The 21,220-nt window shown below is 36.9% G+C and overlaps 1 protein-coding gene across 3 annotated transcripts; it reads left to right on the forward strand.

Annotated features, from left to right (window-relative positions):
- The first annotated feature begins 396 nt into the window (after nucleotides 1-396).
- Nucleotides 397-18,619, forward strand: MYNN (myoneurin). Of its 3 annotated transcripts, XR_009261992.1 has the most exons (9): nucleotides 401-774; nucleotides 1,605-1,901; nucleotides 6,047-6,840; nucleotides 7,603-7,762; nucleotides 9,782-9,960; nucleotides 10,832-10,915; nucleotides 11,927-12,013; nucleotides 13,682-14,002; nucleotides 15,627-18,619. XR_009261992.1 is itself a non-coding variant. In XM_058730447.1 (8 exons), exons 2-8 carry the CDS (start codon nucleotides 1,636-1,638, stop codon nucleotides 13,942-13,944), a joined length of 1,833 nt encoding a protein of 610 aa, XP_058586430.1. In that variant the 5' UTR covers nucleotides 402-774; nucleotides 1,605-1,635; the 3' UTR covers nucleotides 13,945-16,149. The 3 variants fall into 3 exon arrangements, 2 of the variants coding, with proteins under 2 accessions (XP_058586431.1, XP_058586430.1); XM_058730447.1 differs by having other exon boundaries at nucleotides 402-774; nucleotides 13,682-16,149; XM_058730448.1 differs by lacking the exon at nucleotides 10,832-10,915 and having other exon boundaries at nucleotides 397-774; nucleotides 13,682-16,149.
- Nucleotides 18,620-21,220: the final 2,601 nt, after the last annotated feature.

Raw genomic sequence — 21,220 nt, forward strand, 5'->3', positions numbered from 1 at the left:
ATCTGAATTCGATGTAAATTATTGCGTTAAAATATTCCTGGCCCAGACGCAGAACCTTTTGCGGTATAAAGCCCACCTTCCTGCAATGTTGCGTGTGCCCAGGTACCCTACTGCTTTGCCCCGTTTTCTTGCATCTCAGACTTTTAACACCAGGTAAGGATATCCTGAAGCCTAAGCTACAGTTGGCTGATGCAAACACAATTCAGGGTTCTCAAGAGCTTTCGGGTACATAAACTGAAAATGAGTGACCAGTCTCAGTTCAAAAATCCTCTATGGCCAGGAGCCTAAGTACACAAAGCAGCTGTTCCCACTCTCGGGGGTCCCGAGGAAGGAGAGGATGATGGGAGAAACCAAGAAACTACAAGCCCCAGCATGCAGTGTGCAATCTGGCTCCCGGAAAGAGGACTTTCGGGCGGTGCTGCCCGACCTCGGCCCTGAACGCGAGATGCTGACTATCGGCAGACCAGAATGTTTAGAATGAGGAAGACAAGCGGGTCGCTGTGAATGAACCCTTAAGTCCCGTATCCATGACGTTCGCAGTTTCGCTGGAGACCCTGGTATGCAGGAGAGCGAAATCTCTGCGGGCTAGCCCGGTCCGTCCTCGCCGGTACCAGACCTCCACGTTCCCAGAGCCTCCAGCGTTTCCTCTGGACGCCCGGGCCGGATATGATGTCTCCGTAGAGGAAGAAGGAAGAGGCGGAGCGGGGAGCGGTGACGTCCTTCCAAGATGGCGGAGAGAGCGTGAAGAAACTGTTGCCCCTTGATTTGCTCTAGGTGAGTCTTTCTTCACGTCCCAGCTTGTCAATCCTGCTTTCTCCGGACGCGGCGTCAGGAGTGAGCAGGCTTCATGGAGTTTGAATTCAGGCCGAGGCGAAGATATTAACATGGAAAGCTTGGGCGAGGCAGCCCCGGTGTTGGCTTTGGCCACAACCTCTGCTGTGGGAACCCGAGGTAGTCGTGGGAGCTGGCCGAAGGGCAGTGCGGCAGAAGCCGGGAGAGACTGGCTATGGTTGTCACTCTCCGTTGCCGTCGGGAGGGGGATGAGAGGGGGTGTGGCCTCCTCCGGGCGAGTGACGGAACCTTGACAACTCTGGCTCTCTGCTCCTTCTCCGCCTCCTGGGCACCCGCCCCGCGTTTTGAAGCAACTGTGTGCACCACGGAAAACTAACAGGTTGTGGGGATTTGAGAGCGGTTTTAAAGAACTCATACTGTGTTTTTTCCCTCATCTGTCCAAAGGAGTCATTTCTTAGTGGTTTGTTAATTTTTTCCCCAACACATGCATGCGTACTGAGCTTGGAAGTCTGGAGGTTCAACTGCTGCAAAGCGTGAAATCTTGCGGTGCTTTTTTTTCAGCTCGTGGAAGTGTTTTCACGCATCGCCGTATATGGATGTGTCCAAACGATTGTGTTAGTTGGCCAAAGATAGGCACTTAACCTTCAGCATTTTTAACTAATCTGTTTGATAAGAATTTTCTGTGGGGGCAAATGAGGACTGACTTTATTCTTGTTCATGTTCTGTGTCCCTTCTCCCCTTACCAATTGCTTGGGTGAAACGTTTGATGAAAACTTAGGGTTACTGACTTACTGTCTCTTTTTGTCTTTTAGAACAAGGGTAAAATTCCATTCTGATCTCAAAATGCAGTATTCGCACCACTGTGAGCACCTTTTAGAGAGACTGAACAAACAGCGGGAAGCAGGTTTTCTTTGTGACTGCACCGTAGTGATTGGGGAATTCCAGTTTAAAGCTCATAGAAATGTCCTTGCCTCATTTAGTGAGTATTTTGGTGCGATCTACAGAAGCACTTCTGAGAACAATGTCTTCCTTGATCAGAGTCAAGTGAAGGCTGATGGATTTCAGAAACTGTTGGAGTTTATATACACAGGAACTTTAAATCTTGACAGGTAAAGTACACATTTCGTTTTCATTTCTAAAAGCTAGTCAACGGTCTTTAGAGCTAAAGTATATTTGTAGCTTTTCCATTCAGTCCCTTAACTTCATATATTGCTGTGCACAATGCTATTGTTGTTTTTAATAAAGATGTCAGTATTACTGATTTGGGATGAACAGACTACATTTCTTAAGCGCAAAAAGCACAGATGCTAATTAGATTAAAGCCTTTTTTCTGACACATTTGATTTACGTGCTGAAGCAAAACCTGCAATTTCAGTTATGGAAACTTGAAGATCATACATAATGAATTCTAAGTGAATTCCAGTTTCCTTGGTCTTTATATTCCTCTGATCTTCTCTCTTCCTCACTCTGTCCCCTACCTCTTAACGTGCTTGAGGTAGTAGCGGGGTGTGGATGAAGAAGGATGATCCTCTGTGTTCATTTCATGTATTCCCATTTCTAACCATAGATAGCAATGTGCAGGACCTCTTCCTGATCTTGATTCAAGAAAATAATTTCCTTGGAGTGTAAATGGCAGTGACTCCTGTTACCTCTGTAAAGCTATTAGTACTAATGCTTACACCAGATCCAAGGTGCTAGAATGCTTCTCTGAAATGCTTAATGCATTTCACTCCACTAACGGGAAGTAGGTTCTGAGGAACTTAATAATGCAGTCACTTGTGTCTCCCATGCATAGTGGACTGTATAATTAATTTAATCCTGATGAATTTACTAGTGGAGGGAAACGTAGAGAGGATAAAAGGAAAGAGAAACCAATCAAATTACTCCTGTCTTCTTTCCTCCATCTCTTATGGAAGTCATAATCTGACATAAACAGGTATGCTCTTTAGAATTAGATCTAGCCTGTCAGTCACTGTATGTCTTTGAGCAAGATGCAACCTCTGAGGGCCTCAGTTTCCCCATCTGTAAAAATGAGATTGCAGTAACTCCCTTGGTATTAGTGTGAAGATCAAGGATTTACTTGAAGGCCCGCTTCCCATTGAACATTAGTTTCATTTATTTTCTCTCTCCTACTCTCCTCTCTCCCTTTAACTCCACAATTTTTGGAGAAAAATCGGAAAGAAACAAAAAGGAAACACCTGAAATTTTGCCATCCACTGATAATCACTATTAACACTTTGATAAAAATCTTTCATTTTCCAGATGATCTCTATATATACACATAGATATTAAGCAGAATCCTTCTCTCTGTTTCACATTGCAACTTATTGTGGAAATATACTTCTTTAAAAAGCTAGAATCAAAATGTTCCTTAATTCTTTTGAAAAGGAGACACACTATTTTTGAATTATTTTTAAATTTTAACCTAATGAGATCTTCAAGTCAGTTCTCTGTGGGTTGATTAAAGGAACACACGAGTGTCAGATTAATCTACATGACAAATTATTTAAATTTACTGACTGGTTGACTCTACAGGTGCCTCATCTAAATATTTAGAGCACATTATGTAAAATAACCACAAAACCAGTGAATTTTGCTTGATCTTCAATTTAATAGTTTCCCTTTCTCAATTAACTTTTCCAAATAATCTTGAATTGATTTGAACACACTGAAGAGCAGCTTACTTTGAGCCTTCATGCAAAGCACCAGTGTGAAAAAGAGCCAGATTTTTGTTCAGTCTTTTTTGATACATACCTTTCCTGGGAACTAGTTGTTTGAGCCCCACCACAAACGTGAGAAGACTTACATCAAAAGTAGAAAGTGTATAATTTAGTGATTACACTTAGTGAAGAAAGCAAAATAATAGAGAATTAAGTGGACTCAGGAGCCAGATTACCTTGGTCAAATCTTACTCTAACCTCTGTGATCTTGGATGAATTACTTAATGTCTTTGTACATCTGAGCCTTCATTTGTACGTAAAATGGGATTATTACAGATTGCAGAGACCGGTCTTGAGGATTAAATAAACTATTCATGTAAAGCATTTAGCCACATACCTTGTAGCATGTAATTAAATGACTTTCAGTGACTGTTCAAAAGATGAAAGCAGATTTGCAAGCACTGTAACTTCATGCTTGTAAACAAAAGCAGATTAGTCATTGGTGTAAGCAACTGCTGATTGGTTCTCTTAACTGTAACTGAGATTATAGTTTGTTTATGAAATAGATGAATAATTGGTATGAAATACTGTGTCAGTACCGAACAATTAGTGTGCATCTCAGTGCTAGTTTATATTGGTCTTAAAGGCTACCAGACCTTGTTATATGTTTGGTAGTTCACTGTATGGATCACTAAGCACAATTATAATTTGAGACCTAAGTATAATGAGTGATAAATTTGGTTTCATTCTAGTGCTGTCTCTCATTTATTGTAATAATAATAGACTATGTAACAAAATTAATAAAAATGCTTAAGGACAAAGGTAACGTTTTTAGAAAGTGACAGTGTTACCGTATGCATGCTAAAAATATTTTGTATAAAAGATGAACAAGATTGTGTTTATATTTGGGCTATTTGTGTTATATCTTTGCAAATATAGAATTAACTTCATTACAAAGATCATCCGTTATGTATTCCAAAATTATAGCTAAGGGACATAAGAAATCTTTAATATTTTCTTATCTAGGGGAAAGACTCCATTTGCAAATAGATTATATTCTTAGAGTTTATTTATACTATATTTAGGAACTTTAGGTATATTTTCCTAGAGAATAAAATGTTCCCTAAACTTGTGATTAGGTTTCCAAACGGGCCTATAAGTCTGTTTATAATGAGCTGAGAAAATAACTCTGTGTATAATAAAAGGCAATTTTTTAAAAGCCAATGGAAAACTAAATTTAAAAAGAGGAAACATACAGGTGCCACTTGAGGTAAAGAAGTTTTCATCAGTTGATGAGAAAATGGATAGAGATCTGTAAATACTGTAGTATACCTTCAAAGACCTGAGTGGTTCATGAGCTAGTTAATGTTTAATTTCATTTCAAATTTTACTCTTCTTAAAAAAAAGTAAAGATATATTAATAACACTATAATTGTATTATCAGCTATGACTAAAACTTTTTTCTGGCTCATATAATCATGTGGGAAAAAGGAAAAGATTTTTTAAAATTTTTTCTGAAGAGTTAAATAATATTTGGGGAAAAGAGCAGGAAGATTACTTGAAGGGTGTGTGTGTGTGTGTGTGTGTGTGTGTGTGCATCCATCCATCCTCCCTCAGATAATTATAAAAGGGTCCTATTTTCATGTTAATACCAACTCAACTCTCAGATTTTATAGCTAAGAAAAGCAGAGTGCCAACAGGTGCTGACTTACCCTAATTAGCTCACCTAGTAATGCCAGAGCCAGTGCTAGAGTAATCAAACAATTTTTCACCACATTGTAAACTTTTGGAGTGCAGGGACTATTTCTTATTTCTTAATACCCCTCTTAGTGTACCACACATGGTATATGCTCAGTAAATACTGACTAGAATGTTGAACAGGGTAAACTTAAGTCTTTCTATATAGTTCTAATAATGACAGACTCTCCAACTAACATGGGTTGAGTATCACACACAGGTGGGAGGGTTGTTAGAGCTTTCTGAAACCTTGTTCCATTGAAGTGTAATCAGTAAACCAGCAGCACTGGCATCACCAGCAACTGTGTTAGAAATGCAGACACTTGGGTCCCGTCACAGATCTACTGAACCTGAATCCTCATTTAACAAGATACCTGGGTGACTCACATGCACGGGAAAGTTTGAGAAGCACCGTTAAAGTCCCTCACAGGGGAGCAGAGGAAGGTAGGAAACAATTTTTTAGACTCTTGCTGTTGCCAATCCCAGAAAAGGTAGTTGCTATCTTAATAGGCCTCAGAATGAATGGGAGGAGGCAATAAGTTGCCAACAGCTACTTTTGTGTTCCAAGTGTTTTTTAAAACACACAGAAATTTTAACATTTTCTTATAGTGGTACATTTGTAGTTATGAGTAACCATTATTTTTCATCTTTTGAAGTTCTGTAAAACTGGAGATTTTTGCCTAAAGATTATTCTGAATGAGTGAATGAATTTTTGTAAATTTACTCTTTTAGTTATGCCTTTTTCATCATTCTGCTTCGTTAGGTCTTTAAAAGACATTGAAATATATGTGCAGCTCTGTTTCACAAATAGTTTTTATTTGTTCAGAATATTGTCATTTAGCCTTGTTTCCTTACAGTTGGAATGTTAAAGAAATTCATCAGGCTGCTGACTATCTCAAAGTGGAAGAGGTGGTCACTAAATGTAAAATAAAGATGGAAGATTTTGCTTTTATTGCTAATCCCTCTTCTACAGAGATATCTAGTATTACTGGAAACATTGAATTGAATCAACAGACTTGTCTCCTTACTCTACGGGATTATAACAGTCGGGAAAAATCAGAAGTGTCTACAGATTTAGTTCAGGCAAATCCTAAACAAGGGGCTTTAGCAAAGAAGTCATCTCAAACGAAAAAGAAGAAGAAGGCCTTCAACTCCCAGAAAACAGGACAGAATAAAACAGTGCAATATCCCAGTGACATTTTAGAGAATGCATCTGTTGAATTATTCTTAGATGCAAATAAATTGTCCAGTCCTGTAATAGAACAAGTTGCACAAAGAAATGATAATTCAGAACTCGAGTTGACATCAGTTGTGGAAAATACTTTTCCAGCACAAGATATTGTGCAAACTGTTACAGTGAAACGGAAACGTGGAAAATCACAGCCAAACTGTGCTCTGAAAGAACATTCTATGTCTAATATAGCCAGTGTCAAGAATTCTTATGAGCTGGAGAGCTCTGGGGAAGAGCTGGATCAGAGGTATTCCAAGGCCAAGCCAATGTGTAACACATGTGGGAAAGTGTTTTCAGAAGCCAGCAGCTTGAGAAGGCACATGAGAATACATAAAGGAGTTAAACCTTATGTCTGCCACTTGTGTGGAAAGGCATTTACGCAATGTAACCAGCTGAAAACGCATGTAAGAACTCATACAGGTAAGACTGGTTTGTGGGAGATATAATTGCTTTTATACTGTGACTGAAGTAATATTTTTGTACAGTACATATTAATATACAGTGTTGACTGTGACCAACATTTGGTATATACTTGTATTCACAAAAATATTTGTTTAGCATGTTAAGACTGTTGAAAATTTCTTTGTAATTGTGACCAAGTATTTAATGGCTATTTTGTTTTATTGCAGCTGATACTCTGAAGTCCTAATGTATGACCTGTGTATACCATTTTCCGTCATAGTTAAAATGAACATATACTTGATTCTAGCTTGCTAAGTATTTAACAGAGACAGAGATTAAGAGAACTGATAAAGGGGAAAAGTAATTACAACTCAGTACAGTTCTCAGATTTTGCCAATACATCTCACCTCCTGCTTCCTAATCTTTGTCAACTTCTGAACACATTTCTTAGCATTACATACACATTTCATTCTTCAGCCTCTGCATTTACTTTCGTTTGGTACACTTAGATATGTACCTTTTAAGATGCAGTATGTATTTCTTTCATTGACCACCTTTTCACTATTATGAATTGAGAAACATTGATTTCTTTTAATTCTATCAAGGTTTTGATAGCTGATCTGGAAGAAAGGTTCTGTTTGCTTTATTACTTCTAGCAGTTAACAATTTCCAAATACTGAAAATAGTACTGTTGATGAACTCTTTTGAAAGCCTATGTGGCTTAAGCAACTAAAACAATATCTCCTTTTAAATATAAATTTTATTTGCTTGTTCTTTTAGGTGAGAAGCCATACAAATGTGAATTGTGTGATAAAGGATTTGCTCAGAAATGCCAGCTAGTCTTCCATAGTCGTATGCATCATGGTGAGGAAAAACCCTATAAATGTGATGTATGCAATTTACAATTTGCAACTTCTAGCAATCTCAAGATTCATGCAAGGTAAAAAAAAAAAAAAGTTGTTTGATCTTTGAGTCTGGCATTCACCTTAGTCTTATGAATAGACTACTGTGTTAGTATTCAAGACAGTAGAGTTCTAATTGTGGTTCTACCATTAAATTTTCTTAGCATAGTGAAGGAACTAGAGGAAGCCATGGTGGCTGGAGGGGAGTAAGTGAAGGAGAGAAATAAGATCAGAATGAGAAATAGGTGATATGATCTTGCTTGCATTTTTTTTTTTTTAATCTTGCTTACATTTTAAGGGGTGGCTCTGGCTGCTATATTGGAAAACAATTGTAACATTGCAAGAATGGAAGCAGAATTAACAGGAAGCTATAGATAAAATCCAAGTGAGAGTGATGATGATTTAGGCCACAGTGATGGCAATGGAAGAGATAAGTAGTGGTCAGATTCTGGACATATTTTTAAAGACTTTGCCGCAGATTGGATGTGGGGTATGATAGAAAAGAGGGTAGAATCAAAGATTCTGAGATTTATAGGCTGAGCACATGAAAAGATGGAATTACCATGAACTGAAATGGAAGAGAGTTGTGGATAGAGCAGTTTAAGAGGGCGTGTAGGCATTTTGAGCAGAGATCTGAATATGTTAAATTTGAGCAATTAGATTTCTGAATGGAGATGTACCAATAGACAGTTGGTTATGTAAGTCTGTAATTCAGGGGGCTGGTTTGAGCTGAAGATACAAATTTGGGAGTCTTCAGCATATAGATAATATTTAAAGCTATAATACTGAATGAGGTCACCAAGAAAATGAATGTGGATAGAGAAGCAATCAAAAGGACTGAATCATGAGGCACTCTAATCTTAAAAAATTCTGGGAGATAGTCAAGAACCAGCAGAGGTGACTAGCCAATATATAGGAGGAAAACCAACAGTAGACTGCCCTGGAATCCAAGTGAAGGAAATTATTCCAGAAGAGAACAATCAGTTTTGTCAAATTTGGTGATAGAGAGGTGAAGATTGAGACTTAACTGTTGGATTTACCAAAGTGAGAGGTCAGCAGTGCTCTCAACAAAAGCAATGTTAGTTGTGACTAGTAGAGAAAAATTAAAGTAGAACAATTGGAGACTCAAATTTTTGATAAAGAGGAGCCAAGAAATGGAGGAGCAAGAGAGGTCAAGGTTTTTTTGTTTTGTTTTGTTTTTATGTTTATTTTTGAGAGAGAGAGAGAGAGCGCCAGAGAGAGAGCCAGAGTGTGAGCAGGGGAGGGGCAGGGAGAGAGGGAGACACAGAATCAAAAGCTGGCCCCAGGCTCTGAGCTGTCAGCACAGAGCCCGACGCAGGGCTTGAACCCGCTAACCACTAGATCATGACCTGAGCCAAAGTCCGATGCTTGACTGACTGAGCCACTTAGGTGCCCCAAAGGGTCTTTTTTTAAAGATCAGAGACAGCAGTATATTTGTGTGGGAAAAAGGATCTGTGGAGGAAATTATAGGAGTGTTACCAATGAGTAGGAAAGAGATAATATCTTAAGTATGCAAATGGGAGTGTTTGGATTCAGATGAATTGTCACCCTCATGTTAGAGTTAATGAGAAGAATAACAGATACATAGGTACAGATGCCTATAGGTGGAAGGTTGGGATGGTAGAAATTTTCTTCTGATTGCTTAAATTTTTCTCAGTAAAACAGGAAGCAAGGACATCAGCTAAAGATAAGGATGGATGAGGAGTTGCTGGAGGTTTAAGGAAAGAGTTTTAAAGAGTGAGTGAATGGACAAGTGAAAATAATTGCCTGCGGTATTAGGGACACACTTGACAACCATATAAAGATGATGGCAAAATTTTTTTAACTTACCTTAGAACTAATGTTTTGATAACATTATGCCAAAACATTTATTTTTGATTTGTATACATTGAAACTGTTGATTTTAAATATATATTCTTGGTCTGTTAATATGAAATAAAATACTACATGAAAAATTGTGTAAAAAATGCTTATTATATAGATTGGATCCAAATTGTTTTACTTACCACTATATAACTCTATTTATTTACTAATAGGAAGCATAGTGGAGAGAAGCCATATGTCTGTGATAGGTGTGGACAGAGATTTGCTCAAGCCAGCACATTGACCTATCATGTTCGTAGGCATACTGGAGAAAAGCCGTATGTGTGTGATACTTGTGGGAAGGCATTTGCTGTCTCTAGTTCTCTTATCACTCATTCTCGAAAACATACAGGTAAGAATTTGACAGAGATGTTTAAAATAAGGAAAGTTGTAAAAAGAAAGGGAAATTGAGCCCTTACAGAAAGTAGATTATAGATTTTGTTGTATATCTGTTGTGTGTGTGCTTCTTGAAGCCTTTTGTGTTTGTGGTTTTCACATAAATATTAGCTATAAAAGCAGACTTATTTTCTAAGATAGTACACAGTGGATGGAATTTTTTAATTATGTAACTATATACATTAAAAATCAGGTAATTTTGATGGTATATAAACTTGAGTTGAAATGTATTTTATGACCTTAGAAAAACCCCCTTAGCCTCTTGTTTCACTTCCCTTGGATAAAACAGTAGAGTGAAATTAAGGGGTGAAGGTGGGTTTAGGTAGAACATTGATTTTTATGACTTTTTAGGACTTTTCCTATGCAGACATTCTGAGATTCACAAATTAAACAGCTACTTCAAGTGCAAAATACCAGTTTTGAAGCACGTTGTACTCAAAGATTTTCAGTTTTGATAGAGTACCTCTTAAAATAGATCTTTCCTAAATAATTTCATTCCTCTTAATAATATAGTAGATAGCAAGAACTAAAGTCCTGGATTGATGAATTTTTAATCACGTTTGTAATCATAAAAATTGAACTTCTTGCCCAACTCTAGTCTACTAGAAGGATGTTTGCAGAAAGTTTTATTATATGAAAAGCATCAGGTTACATGAACAGTGTAATTACTAATCTTCTAAGTTGGATCACACTGAAGATACCTCTAAAATACAATATAAAGAGGTTTTAATTCAGTATTTTAGAACAGGTTACTTTAGATTATTGTAATTGATAAAATATTATATTGGTATAGTACACCACTTCGCTATCTTTTATTTTCCATCTAGGTGAAAAACCATACATATGTGGTATTTGTGGGAAAAGTTTTATTTCCTCAGGAGAGCTCAACAAACACTTTCGATCCCATACAGGTCTGTGTTTAGGGAGAACGTATTATTTTTTGTTCTCTCTAATTTCTTTTTATGTAAACCTTGACTTTTAAACCATTATGGACTATATGGTTTCTAGTCGTACTCTACCTATAGCAATATTTTAATGTATAACTATCAACTTTCTATTTGCTTTGTTTCTTTAGTTATTTGGAGTAGTGTTAATTAAGTTGGGTCTAGAATTGTATAGATTTTCTAAAAAATATGCCAGATAATAATAGTTTTTAGATGACTTAGATTAAATTGCAAAGATGTACCAAGAAATGAAAAGGAATATATAATACCAAGATAATACTAGATTTTCTTATCAAGTAGTGTTCAGTAAGCAAGTTTTTAGAATGAATGTTAGAATTGACATGTTTCTTGTAAGAGTATTGTATAATATGAAGAAAATATGGAACAAAAAAAATTAAAACAAGGGAAAATGCCACTTTGAAGATGGACTCTTTTCATTTTCTTTGTCATTTTAAAAATTATTTCTCGCTATTCCTATCTAGAATACTATGAGCCCCTAGTAGACATTTAATAAATTTACTGGCGGCTTCTCTACTCTTAGGCTTCATAGTTTGTAAAGCATTGAACACTTCTTATTCAAAGGAATTATAATTTTGTAGCATTTTATTCTGTCACTGTTTGTACAGGATTTTCTAATTTGTAGGCTGCCAGAAAGCAGAAATACTTAACATTTTCCCCCAGCTGTTCCTCTTAGTATCTGGCATATAACTGGCACTCACTAAATGTCTAGTAATAAGAGTAAGTTAAATTTCTCTTAACAAAAGGGCTCAATTTTTCCTGAAATGGGGATGCTTAGTATAACAGAACGCCTAATGTGTATGGAAGTTTTTGTTTGACTATATTATAACCACGTGACTAAATGGTAATTTGAAACTAAACTTAAACAGTACAGTAATGTTTACACTGCATTCGTAAACATTGATATTTTTGTCTTAGCTTCAAAAATATTGAGTTTAAACTTTTTAACTTGCTTTTCAGGAGAAAGGCCATTTATCTGCGAATTATGTGGAAATTCTTACACAGATATTAAAAATTTAAAGAAGCACAAAACAAAAGTCCATTCCGGTAAATGTTTGTGTTTTTTTAAAAATTTAGGGCTCTCATAGTGGTGCTACTCCTAAAATGTTGAGATGCACATTATAACAGTTTAAATTAGATACATATTTTTAAAAACTAGATAAATACGTATTAGGAAGGTAGCTTTATAATTTGGAGATAAGTTCACTAGAAATTTCTTTCCATATTGACCGTCTAATAAACAGTACTTGAAATATTTCCTCTTTTAAAAACCTGATTTATGAAGTTACAAGAAAGAAAGAATATATAAACAAAACGTGTATCACTATTCTCCAGACTAGAGTCTGGGTTACCTGGGGATTAGTTATGCGACAAAAAGGGCATCATGAACACATGAATCCAGAAACATGTAAGAGGAAGTAGGGAAATGGGTAGCTCCAAACTGTTACATAAAAATGAAAAGCCAGACTATAAAATTTAAGTCTGTTGCTTAAAATGAATCCTTGAAAACGTTTCACTATGTTTGTCATAATTAAAAACAAAATACTAGGCTTCTTCAGTGTATAGAGATGTTAACAAGTCTTTGATAGTAAACAGCGACATCATAAGGATTAAGAAGTAACATATGAAAACTGCAATGTGAGTAATTCAACAAACGTTAAATGCCTCTGCCTCCAAAGTACACATAACTGCAGAATAATACGAAGTTGAAAAACGCACAGTCTTAGTCCTCAAAGAGTTTACAATCTGGTGTAGGAGACCAGAAATCTAAATATATAACTGTGATTACAAGACAAAATGTAGGGTATAGTAGAGACAGAAGTGCTAAAGAAGAGATTAAGTCCTTCTGAGGTGAGTATTGGAAAAACTTAATTCTAGGGAACTTGAAGGAGAGAGAGGGGTTCAGAGAATGGAGATGGGAAAAGGAGGGTTCCTCCGAGGCAGAGAGAATATTGTAAAGGGAGTCACCGGGATAAGGAAGTTCAGGTTGTATTGGCTGGTTGAACTGAAGAGTAGTTAGGCAAGAACAGAATTCTAGTTTTATGAAAGCAAATATGCAGTTTTATCTAATGAAACAGATTGAAATCATGTAAAAACTTTGGGGTGGCAGAAGCATGGTAAAGCTCATGGAAAATTTGAAGGCAAAAGTGTATCATAATCAGTGTGATAATTTATGCCCTTGAGCAGAATTTCTCACTTCTGAAAAATACACAAAAGTGCTGTATCTCTGAACTTGAACTCAGAGAATAGTATGAACTACTCATTAATACGTTCAGGGAACAAATCTGTTATGTGTATAGCACTATTATTAAGTACTTTGAAGGAATCAGAGAAGTATAATTTGACATTTACCCTTGAGGAGTTTACAGTCTGAGAGGCCATACCAGTATGAAGCAGAATGTTCAGTAGCAATAAGAGACAGATGTCACAAGGTAGTATACAAAAAATTGACAAGTGAGTGATAAAATAGGTAACAGCTCACCCTTGTCTAGAACAGTTAAATCCCTTGTAAGTTCAACTTGGTGCTTAAACCTAAGCTTGAGGCCCATATTGGACTTGTGTAAATAATGAGGGTAAATCAGTATAAGAGAAACAGCATGAGTAAAGTGGGGAGGTTGGAATGTAAGTTCTGGGAATGGTAAGCAGATTTAGTCTATCTAAGAGTTTTTGTTTTGTTTCCAAAGATAGCATAAATTTCTTTCTCTTCTATTTCAGGTGCAGATAAACTTCTAGATTCTAGTATAGAGGATCATCCGTTGAATGAACAAGATTCTATACAAAAAAGTCCTTTATCAGAAACACTGGATGTGAAGCCTTCTGATATGACTTTACCACTATCTCTTCCGCTTGGAACTGAGGACCACCACATCCTTCTGCCTGTCACAGATAACCAGTCTCCTACATCAGATACGTTGTTGAGATCAACTGTGAATGGGTATTCAGAGCCACAGTTGATTTTTTTACAGCAATTATACTGACTTTGTGAGGAATATGGAATTGCTAAGACGTCTTTGGTAGTAAACATAAACATCTCTGGTAAGGTGCATATATTCATATTAAATTAGCATTCATTTGAGTTGTGACCATTATTTTCCATTCAGCTGAAGTAAACACCTGATGCTGCATCATAACTGCAATGCTTGTTTTGATTTTTGGCTTCTATGCCTAGATTATAAACATGACATGTTAAGGAGTGAATTATACTGTAGTAGCACTATTTTGAATGGATGAGTTTTTTTCTCTTAGAGCTGCCTTAATTCATTTTTATTTTGCATTTTAAATTGCTTTTCATTTATTTAAGTGGAATCTTTCCATTTATATGAGTCAGTTTTGACCTGCGGGATTTTTTAGTTTTTTCCCCTCAAAATTTAAGCAAAATCTATGGTAGTATCAGGCCAATAGTGTTGCTGTTACCAACCCCCATAGACCAGTACATAAACTATGGGGGGAAAGTGAATTTTCATTCTTCTACTTAAGAGAATTTAGGTACTGAATAAGAATTGTGCTGTTTCTCTATTAATATATTCCCTTGGAGGTAACTTTTCTAATGACACAAAAAGAAGTGTTTTTCTTAAAAGCTAGAAAACTGTATATACATTTTTGTTCATTTAGGCCTCAGAATTCTGGAGAAAAGCAGTGATCAGTACTTTTGAGTTATCCAAGACTACATTTATTTGCAAAATGAGTTTTAAATAGATCATTTGGTATTTTTATCGTAATAAAGACAGCTTCAAAATTTGATTCAGGTTATGTTTTAATAGGTTTCTAGATTACTGGAGATGAGGAAAATATGAATTTTGAAGATTTTTGATAAGCCTTGCTACACCTGTTACGCACTTTTTAAAATACTAAGTTCCAAAAAGAATTTTTTAAACATAAACCTAATGTGTACGCTAAATCACTTGGCTTCTCAATTGACACATTGTAATTACATAAAGAACTAAGAAATTAGCTTCATTTATCAGTGAACATTTGACTTACCAGAAAGCCAGTTTGCTAAATATTTTACATTTTTCTGTAAGTTTTGAGTTTAAAATTTTATGAATCAAACCACAACATTTGGTTGTTGTCAGACTGCCTACAGTAGTCTGTCTTCTTCTTACTGAATGTAAAAAATTCAGTATCATTCTGATATTTACTTCCCCATCCCACTTTTCCCGCATAATTCATTTATATTACTGCCTGATCTTTGGACATTAGATTACCAGTTCCACAGAGTCAGTTCCTATGCTGCTGATCAAACACCATGGTGACATTATTTCTTATTTCTGCCATGCATTAGTTGTGGCTTATTTGTTTTCTGTAATAAAGTTAACGTGGGGTTTGGGGTTTTTTTGATATTGATTTCCTTAATTGAATTTTCTCTGGCATCCTAGTCAGAAGAACCAACTAGAAGAGGATGTAATGAGACTACTTAATTCTTGTACACTGTAGAGAGGCCACCGTTTCGCAGCACACTCACCATTTTTGCAGTAGTTTGCCACCAGTGGGACTGACTTCACAGTTTGAAATATTCCCTTTGTGTAATATACATCAAACTTAGGATTTAATTATTTATCTAAGAAATCTAATTATGCTTGTGTATTAATATGCTGGGTTTAAATACAATTTATAAAGTTAGAAAATGTTCAACTAATCTATTCTGGCTTAAATTCAATAGGAATTTATTGGAATGTGAAGAAATTAAAGAAAATTAAAAGACAGCCTCTTTAAGAAGTCTGCTGAAATGGAGAGGTTATATTTAATTCACATCTTCATTAATCCAAGCATCTAAAGAATAAAATTTCAAAATGGCTACAGTGATGTCAAAATTTTATGAGAGCTGTAGTTACCAAATTTCTTCTAATAATGGTAATTAGCATTTTTTATAGATTAGTCCTCAGATTTATTATTTTTAATATTATTGGATTGGAATGGGTAAGGTTGATTTACTGTGTTTTTTCTCCATCACATTATCTGCTTCATAACTAAAATACTTTCTTTTAAAATTGACATGTCTCGATGTTCTTCCAGAGTGACATGTGAGAAATCTTGAAGGCTGAGGTCCCTGTCTTGTCATTCTTCTCATAATGCTATACAATTTTTTATGATAATATGCTTATATTTTAGTTGTATCTGGTGTCATTTTAACACTCAATTACCGTTTAAATAAGTCTGGTTTTAAATATATTTGTTACAATGCAGTTTTGGGAAAGGTCTATTCTTAATATTATTACGTTTTTGAAAGTGTTTAGGATGTTGAAGCTCTCACTGAGAAATTATTTTCTAAAATAATTTTGTATGTATTAGATTATTCCTACTGTATTGTTAGATTTTAGACTTTTTAAAAAGAAACCATAGATTATATATAAATGATTTTTTGCTGTTTTTAAATGGTACTTGTTTTATGTTTAATTTCATAGGATAATTTTGATAGACAAATTTTAGAAAAAAAATTTTTTTAATGGTTCTGATGTTCTGTTGCAAAAGTAGTTTAGCACTTCTGTATGTTTCAGTTCTACAGAAATTGTACGAGTGAGAGTAGTTGAAATGTACATGTATAAAAACAATGTACATATAGTTGTTTTTAAAAATATCCTAGAATAATAGTTCTAACATTTAATGCATATCAGAAACATTTTAAAATAACACTGTCCCAGTCCCACCCCACCTTAGTCTTACTAAATCATACAATCTGTGGGATATATATGATGGAAAAGCCCCATAGCAGATTTTAATGTAACCAGACATTGAGAACCAATATCCTAAATGTTTCTTGGTGTTCTTTTGGAAAGCATTTAAAAATGAAGCTCTTGATATAATTTTCCATCTTGTACTTAGATTTTGAGTTTTTAGAACTTTACTAGAAATACCACCAAGTAAAAAGAAATTGTATTTTAATGCAATTTCTGTATATTCTACATTTTTACTCTTTATTTATAAACAACTTGGAGATTTAGTTATTGGAGCATTAATTTTTATTTTTATTTTTTTTTGGTGGAGCATTAATTTCTTGAGACAATGATATGGTTACTCTTTTGTCCTCTGCAACCCCTGCCCCCCATTCATTCAAGAGAAATTTGGGGGGCATATGGGTGGCTCAGGCTGTTAGGTGTCTGACTCTTGATTTTGGCTCAAATCATGAACTCATGGTGATGAGATTGAGCACTGTGTAGGGCTCCGCGCTGGGCATGGAGCCTGCTTAATATTCTCCCTCTCCCTCTTCCTCTGCCCCTTCACTGCATGTGCGCATGCTCCCATGCGTGCACTTTCTCAAAAAAGAGAGATTTGGTTTATTTGTTTAAGGAATTAGATCATTATCATGTAAACATAATAACCACCCAGAAGTAGGGTATTTAATATCGAGAAGAATGCACTAAAATAAATACCATAGGTGTGAATAGATACCTGGATTAAAATGTCTGGCCAGTATTTCAAATGCTAGAAAATTATTGAAATCAATACATAAACCTACAAAGATAAATAAACTAAATACCACCCTAAGTCAAATGGGAAAGAAAAGCCTGAATATAACTGGCAGTAAACAAGACAATGTCAAGTGTTACAGGGGAAGGCAAGAAAGAAAATATTGAGCAGTCAGCCAGAGTTGAATGGGCAGAAAAAGGGCCATTACTCCCATGGATAGGCGAACAAGAAGAAATGGATGATAGGAAGGAATGTGCACACAGCTAACTGAAATAGGCAGAATGAAAAAAGTATGAAACAGGGAGGAGTGAAAGACATGTCCAGTGCTGTGCCTACGTCATCTTACATGAAATAGTCCTCAGTCCTCTGCCTGTGCTGAGGAGTAGGATTGGATAGCCAGGTTTATAACCCATGATCTCACACACCCAAGCACAGTTGACTGCTGAAGGGCAGGGGTTAGATAGCCACATTTATAACACATGATTCCATACTATGTCCACAGCTAACCGAACAGTTTACCAGGGAGAAACAACTCTTAGGCCCGACTGAGCGGTTAGATTCTCAAGAATTTGAGTTTTGAAATTCAGAGACTGTTAGGTTTTGGTATACATGTGAGTGGAAAGATCGTTTAGAACTGGCCCAGAGTCAGTGAAGCAAGCCGCAGTCTACAGGAAATTATGAATAAGCAGAGAAAGCTGATCTATAGAGTGAAGCAAGGCAGTGAAATCAGTTCACAGAACCAGCCACTGATTCCCTGTGAGAGAGGTGTGGCCTTGGTTTCTGGCTTTGCAGTCCCATTCTTTAAGTGGCACAGTGCTGTGCTTCATTTCCTTGTCCCTGGGTGCCAGTGATTTTTTTTTCCCCTGTTAGATCCTTAAGGTAAATCCTTTTCTTAAACAGGCATGAATGAATCAGTGTCTTTTCCTTGCAGTTAGATAGCTCCGACTTAGACACCTAAGTTTTGATCCTTAATGATTGAGAAGATGGTGATCCCATTAACTGTGATAGGGAAGATAAGGAAGAGGCTTACAAAAGAGAAGACTTTAGTGGCGCCTGGGTGGCTCAGTCGGTTAAGCATCTGACTTCAGCTCAGGTCATGATTTCACAGTCCGTGATTTCAATCCCTGTGTCGGGCTCTGTGCTGACTGCTTGGAGCCTGGAGCCTGCTTCAGATTCTGTGTCTCCCTCTCTCTGACCCTCCCCCGTTTATGCTCTGTCTTTCTCTGTCTCAAAAATAAATAAATACTGGGGCGCCTGGGTGGCGCAGTCGGTTAAGCGTCCGACTTCAGCCAGGTCACGATCTCGCGGTCCGTGAGTTCGAGCCCCGCGTCGGGCTCTGGGCTGATGGCTCGGAGCCTGGAGCCTGTTTCCGATTCTGTGTCTCCCTCTCTCTCTGCCCCTCCCCCGTTCATGCTCTGTCTCTCTCTGTCCCAAAAATAAATAAAAAAAAAAATGTTGAAAAAAAAAAAATAAATAAAATAAAATAAAATAAATAAATACTGAAAAAAAGTTAAAAAAAGAAGACTTTATTTTAGATGCACTGAGTTTGGTGATAAAACAGCCATGTGACAATGTCTAGCTGTAGTTGGAAATGGAGCCTTAAGCCCAGGAGAGGTTAGAGCTAAAGATACAGATCTTGTAGCATAAGATTGATAATTATTGTGATAGAAATGATTCAGGCAGCCCTAGGAGATGGTACAGAACAAAAGATGAGGAAACAATCTTCAGGGAAATACATTTAAAGAATGAGCCAAAGATGGGGTGCCTGGATGGCTCAGTTGGTTAAGTGTCCAGTTTCGGCTCAGGTCATGATCTCACAGCTTGAGAGTTTGAGCCCCATCGATTGAGAGCCTGCTTGGGATTCTCTCTCAAAGAGAGAAAGTGAGGGAGAGAGGGAGGCAGGGAGGGTGGAAGGAAGGAAGGAAAGGAGATACAAAGTGATAACAGGAAGAAAATCGGGGTGCGGCAAGTTTCACAAGGACAAAAGTGGCTTTACACCAGTCATATGGCACAGAGAAATTAAATAGGTGCAAATCAGAGACAACTTTAGGTTGGGTAATTGAAGCATGATGATCCTTTGAGAAGGCAGTTATAGTAAGCTTAGGTGGATATGGTTTGAGTGGTAGTTAAGACATTGAATACTACTATTTAGCTTGAAAAGCTGAGTGTAGATCAAGATCAGTTTTTGTCAAACATGTAAAAAAATATCAAGCACTTTTTTGTTTTCAAACCTGAAACATCGCAAAATGAAGAGCACAATATTTGTAACACCATAATCAAGAGGCTGTATTTGAGCCTGAAATTAAAGGATGATAAGAGAAAAATGGAAACATACACATGGTCACAGATTTATTCGTGGTTCAAATGTGCAGAGGAAATAGAGTATTCTGACAGAATGTGCATGTGTTTACTCTTGAGCTCCCACCCAGTGGGAAGTCTGGAAAAAATTAACCTTTAGTCCCAGCCAATTTAAAACTTAGTCTAATATAAAGGAGATACAATTTATAATATTTTAAAAAGTAATGCTTAAACTTTTGGAAAAATGCTGTCTTATTTCTGCCTTTGTCTTCTCTTTAAACTGGTGTCCAGCTATACGGAGGGTGCTTACATGACATAATGGCATCAGGGAAGACCATGTGTTCAGGTCTTCATTCTCTGGGCATCCTACTGGCCTCTGATGCAGTAGGCAACAGCTTGTAAAATAGGTGATCAGATTTTTCCTAGCTTGGTCAGAGCCTGGTGGTTGTTGACTGAATTGGCCTCACCTTAGTTTTAACAAACGTGGAGAACTCAGACTTCTGCTGCTCTGTCTCAAGCAGGCCATTGTAGATCAGGTTGCAGGTTTAACCTGTGCCACCCCACCACAGACTTGAAGTAAGCCTGTTTGCCTGCCATTCATGAACTTGCTTCCCACTCAGCTAGCTACCTTCCCTTGGGAGAATGTAGAAACTTGCGGCGGGGTGGGGGGTCCCTTCTATTCCACACAGGAACAGAGATTAGCCTGGACAGGCAGATCTCGTTACCAAGGTTTATTTTTTTGTGACTATTTCCTAGACTGACGAGAGGCCACCTCGTTCCAGAATCTGGTAGACTCCTCTGCTACCCAGCATATTACAGAATACTTCAAAGCAATAAGAGACTATTGCTACATTAAACATAAGTAAATCACACAGACACAAAGGGTATAAGATTCCGTTTCTATAAAATTCAGAAATAGGCAAAACTGTTACTGTGGTGTTAGAAATCAGGAAAGTGGTTGCCTGTTGGAAGAAGATTGGAGGCACTTCTGGGAAGCGTGTGGTATTTACTATCTTTATGTAAGTTGTGGCTGACACAGGTGGGTTAGCATTGTGGTAACTCCTTTATCTCTTCACTTAAGATTTGTGTACTTTTGCATTTAAAAAAGTACATATTTTAAAAAACTGAAGAATGAGAAAACCAGAGCATTGGTTCTTAAACTTTAATAGATTAAAGATGACCTGGATTGTAAAAATGCAGATTCCCCAGACTGTCCTCAGAAAATTTGATTCAGTAGGTCTCACTCTAAGAATCTGTAGTTTTAACATTTGCCCCAGTGTGTTCTGATGCTCCACATTTTAAAAATGCTGATTTAGGGGCGCCTGGGTGGCGCAGTCGGTTAAGCGTCCGACTTCAGCCAGGTCACGATCTCGCGGTCCGTGAGTTCGAGCCCCGCGTCAGGCTCTGGGCTGATGGCTCAGAGCCTGGAGCCTGTTTCCGCTTCTGTGCCTCCCTCTCTCTCTGCCCCTCCCCCGTTCATGCTCTGTCTCTCTCTGTCCCAAAAATAAATTAAAAACGTTGAAAAAATAAAAAATAAAAAAAAAATAAAAA

This window comes from Neofelis nebulosa, chromosome 5 (assembly GCF_028018385.1).
Source record: "Neofelis nebulosa isolate mNeoNeb1 chromosome 5, mNeoNeb1.pri, whole genome shotgun sequence".
Lineage (NCBI taxonomy): Eukaryota > Metazoa > Chordata > Mammalia > Carnivora > Felidae > Neofelis > Neofelis nebulosa.

What these genes read in the sequence shown, in the direction of transcription:
- MYNN (XM_058730447.1), top strand. Translation starts at nt 1,636, where the DNA reads ATGCAGTATTCGCACCACTGTGAGCACCTTTTAGAGAGACTGAACAAA. An exon ending in GGAACTTTAAATCTTGACAG is followed by an intron (nt 1,902 to 6,046) that starts GTAAAGTACACA and finishes GTTTCCTTACAG; the next exon opens with TTGGAATGTTAAAGAAATTC. An exon ending in AATCTCAAGATTCATGCAAG is followed by an intron (nt 7,763 to 9,781) that starts GTAAAAAAAAAA and finishes ATTTACTAATAG; the next exon opens with GAAGCATAGTGGAGAGAAGC.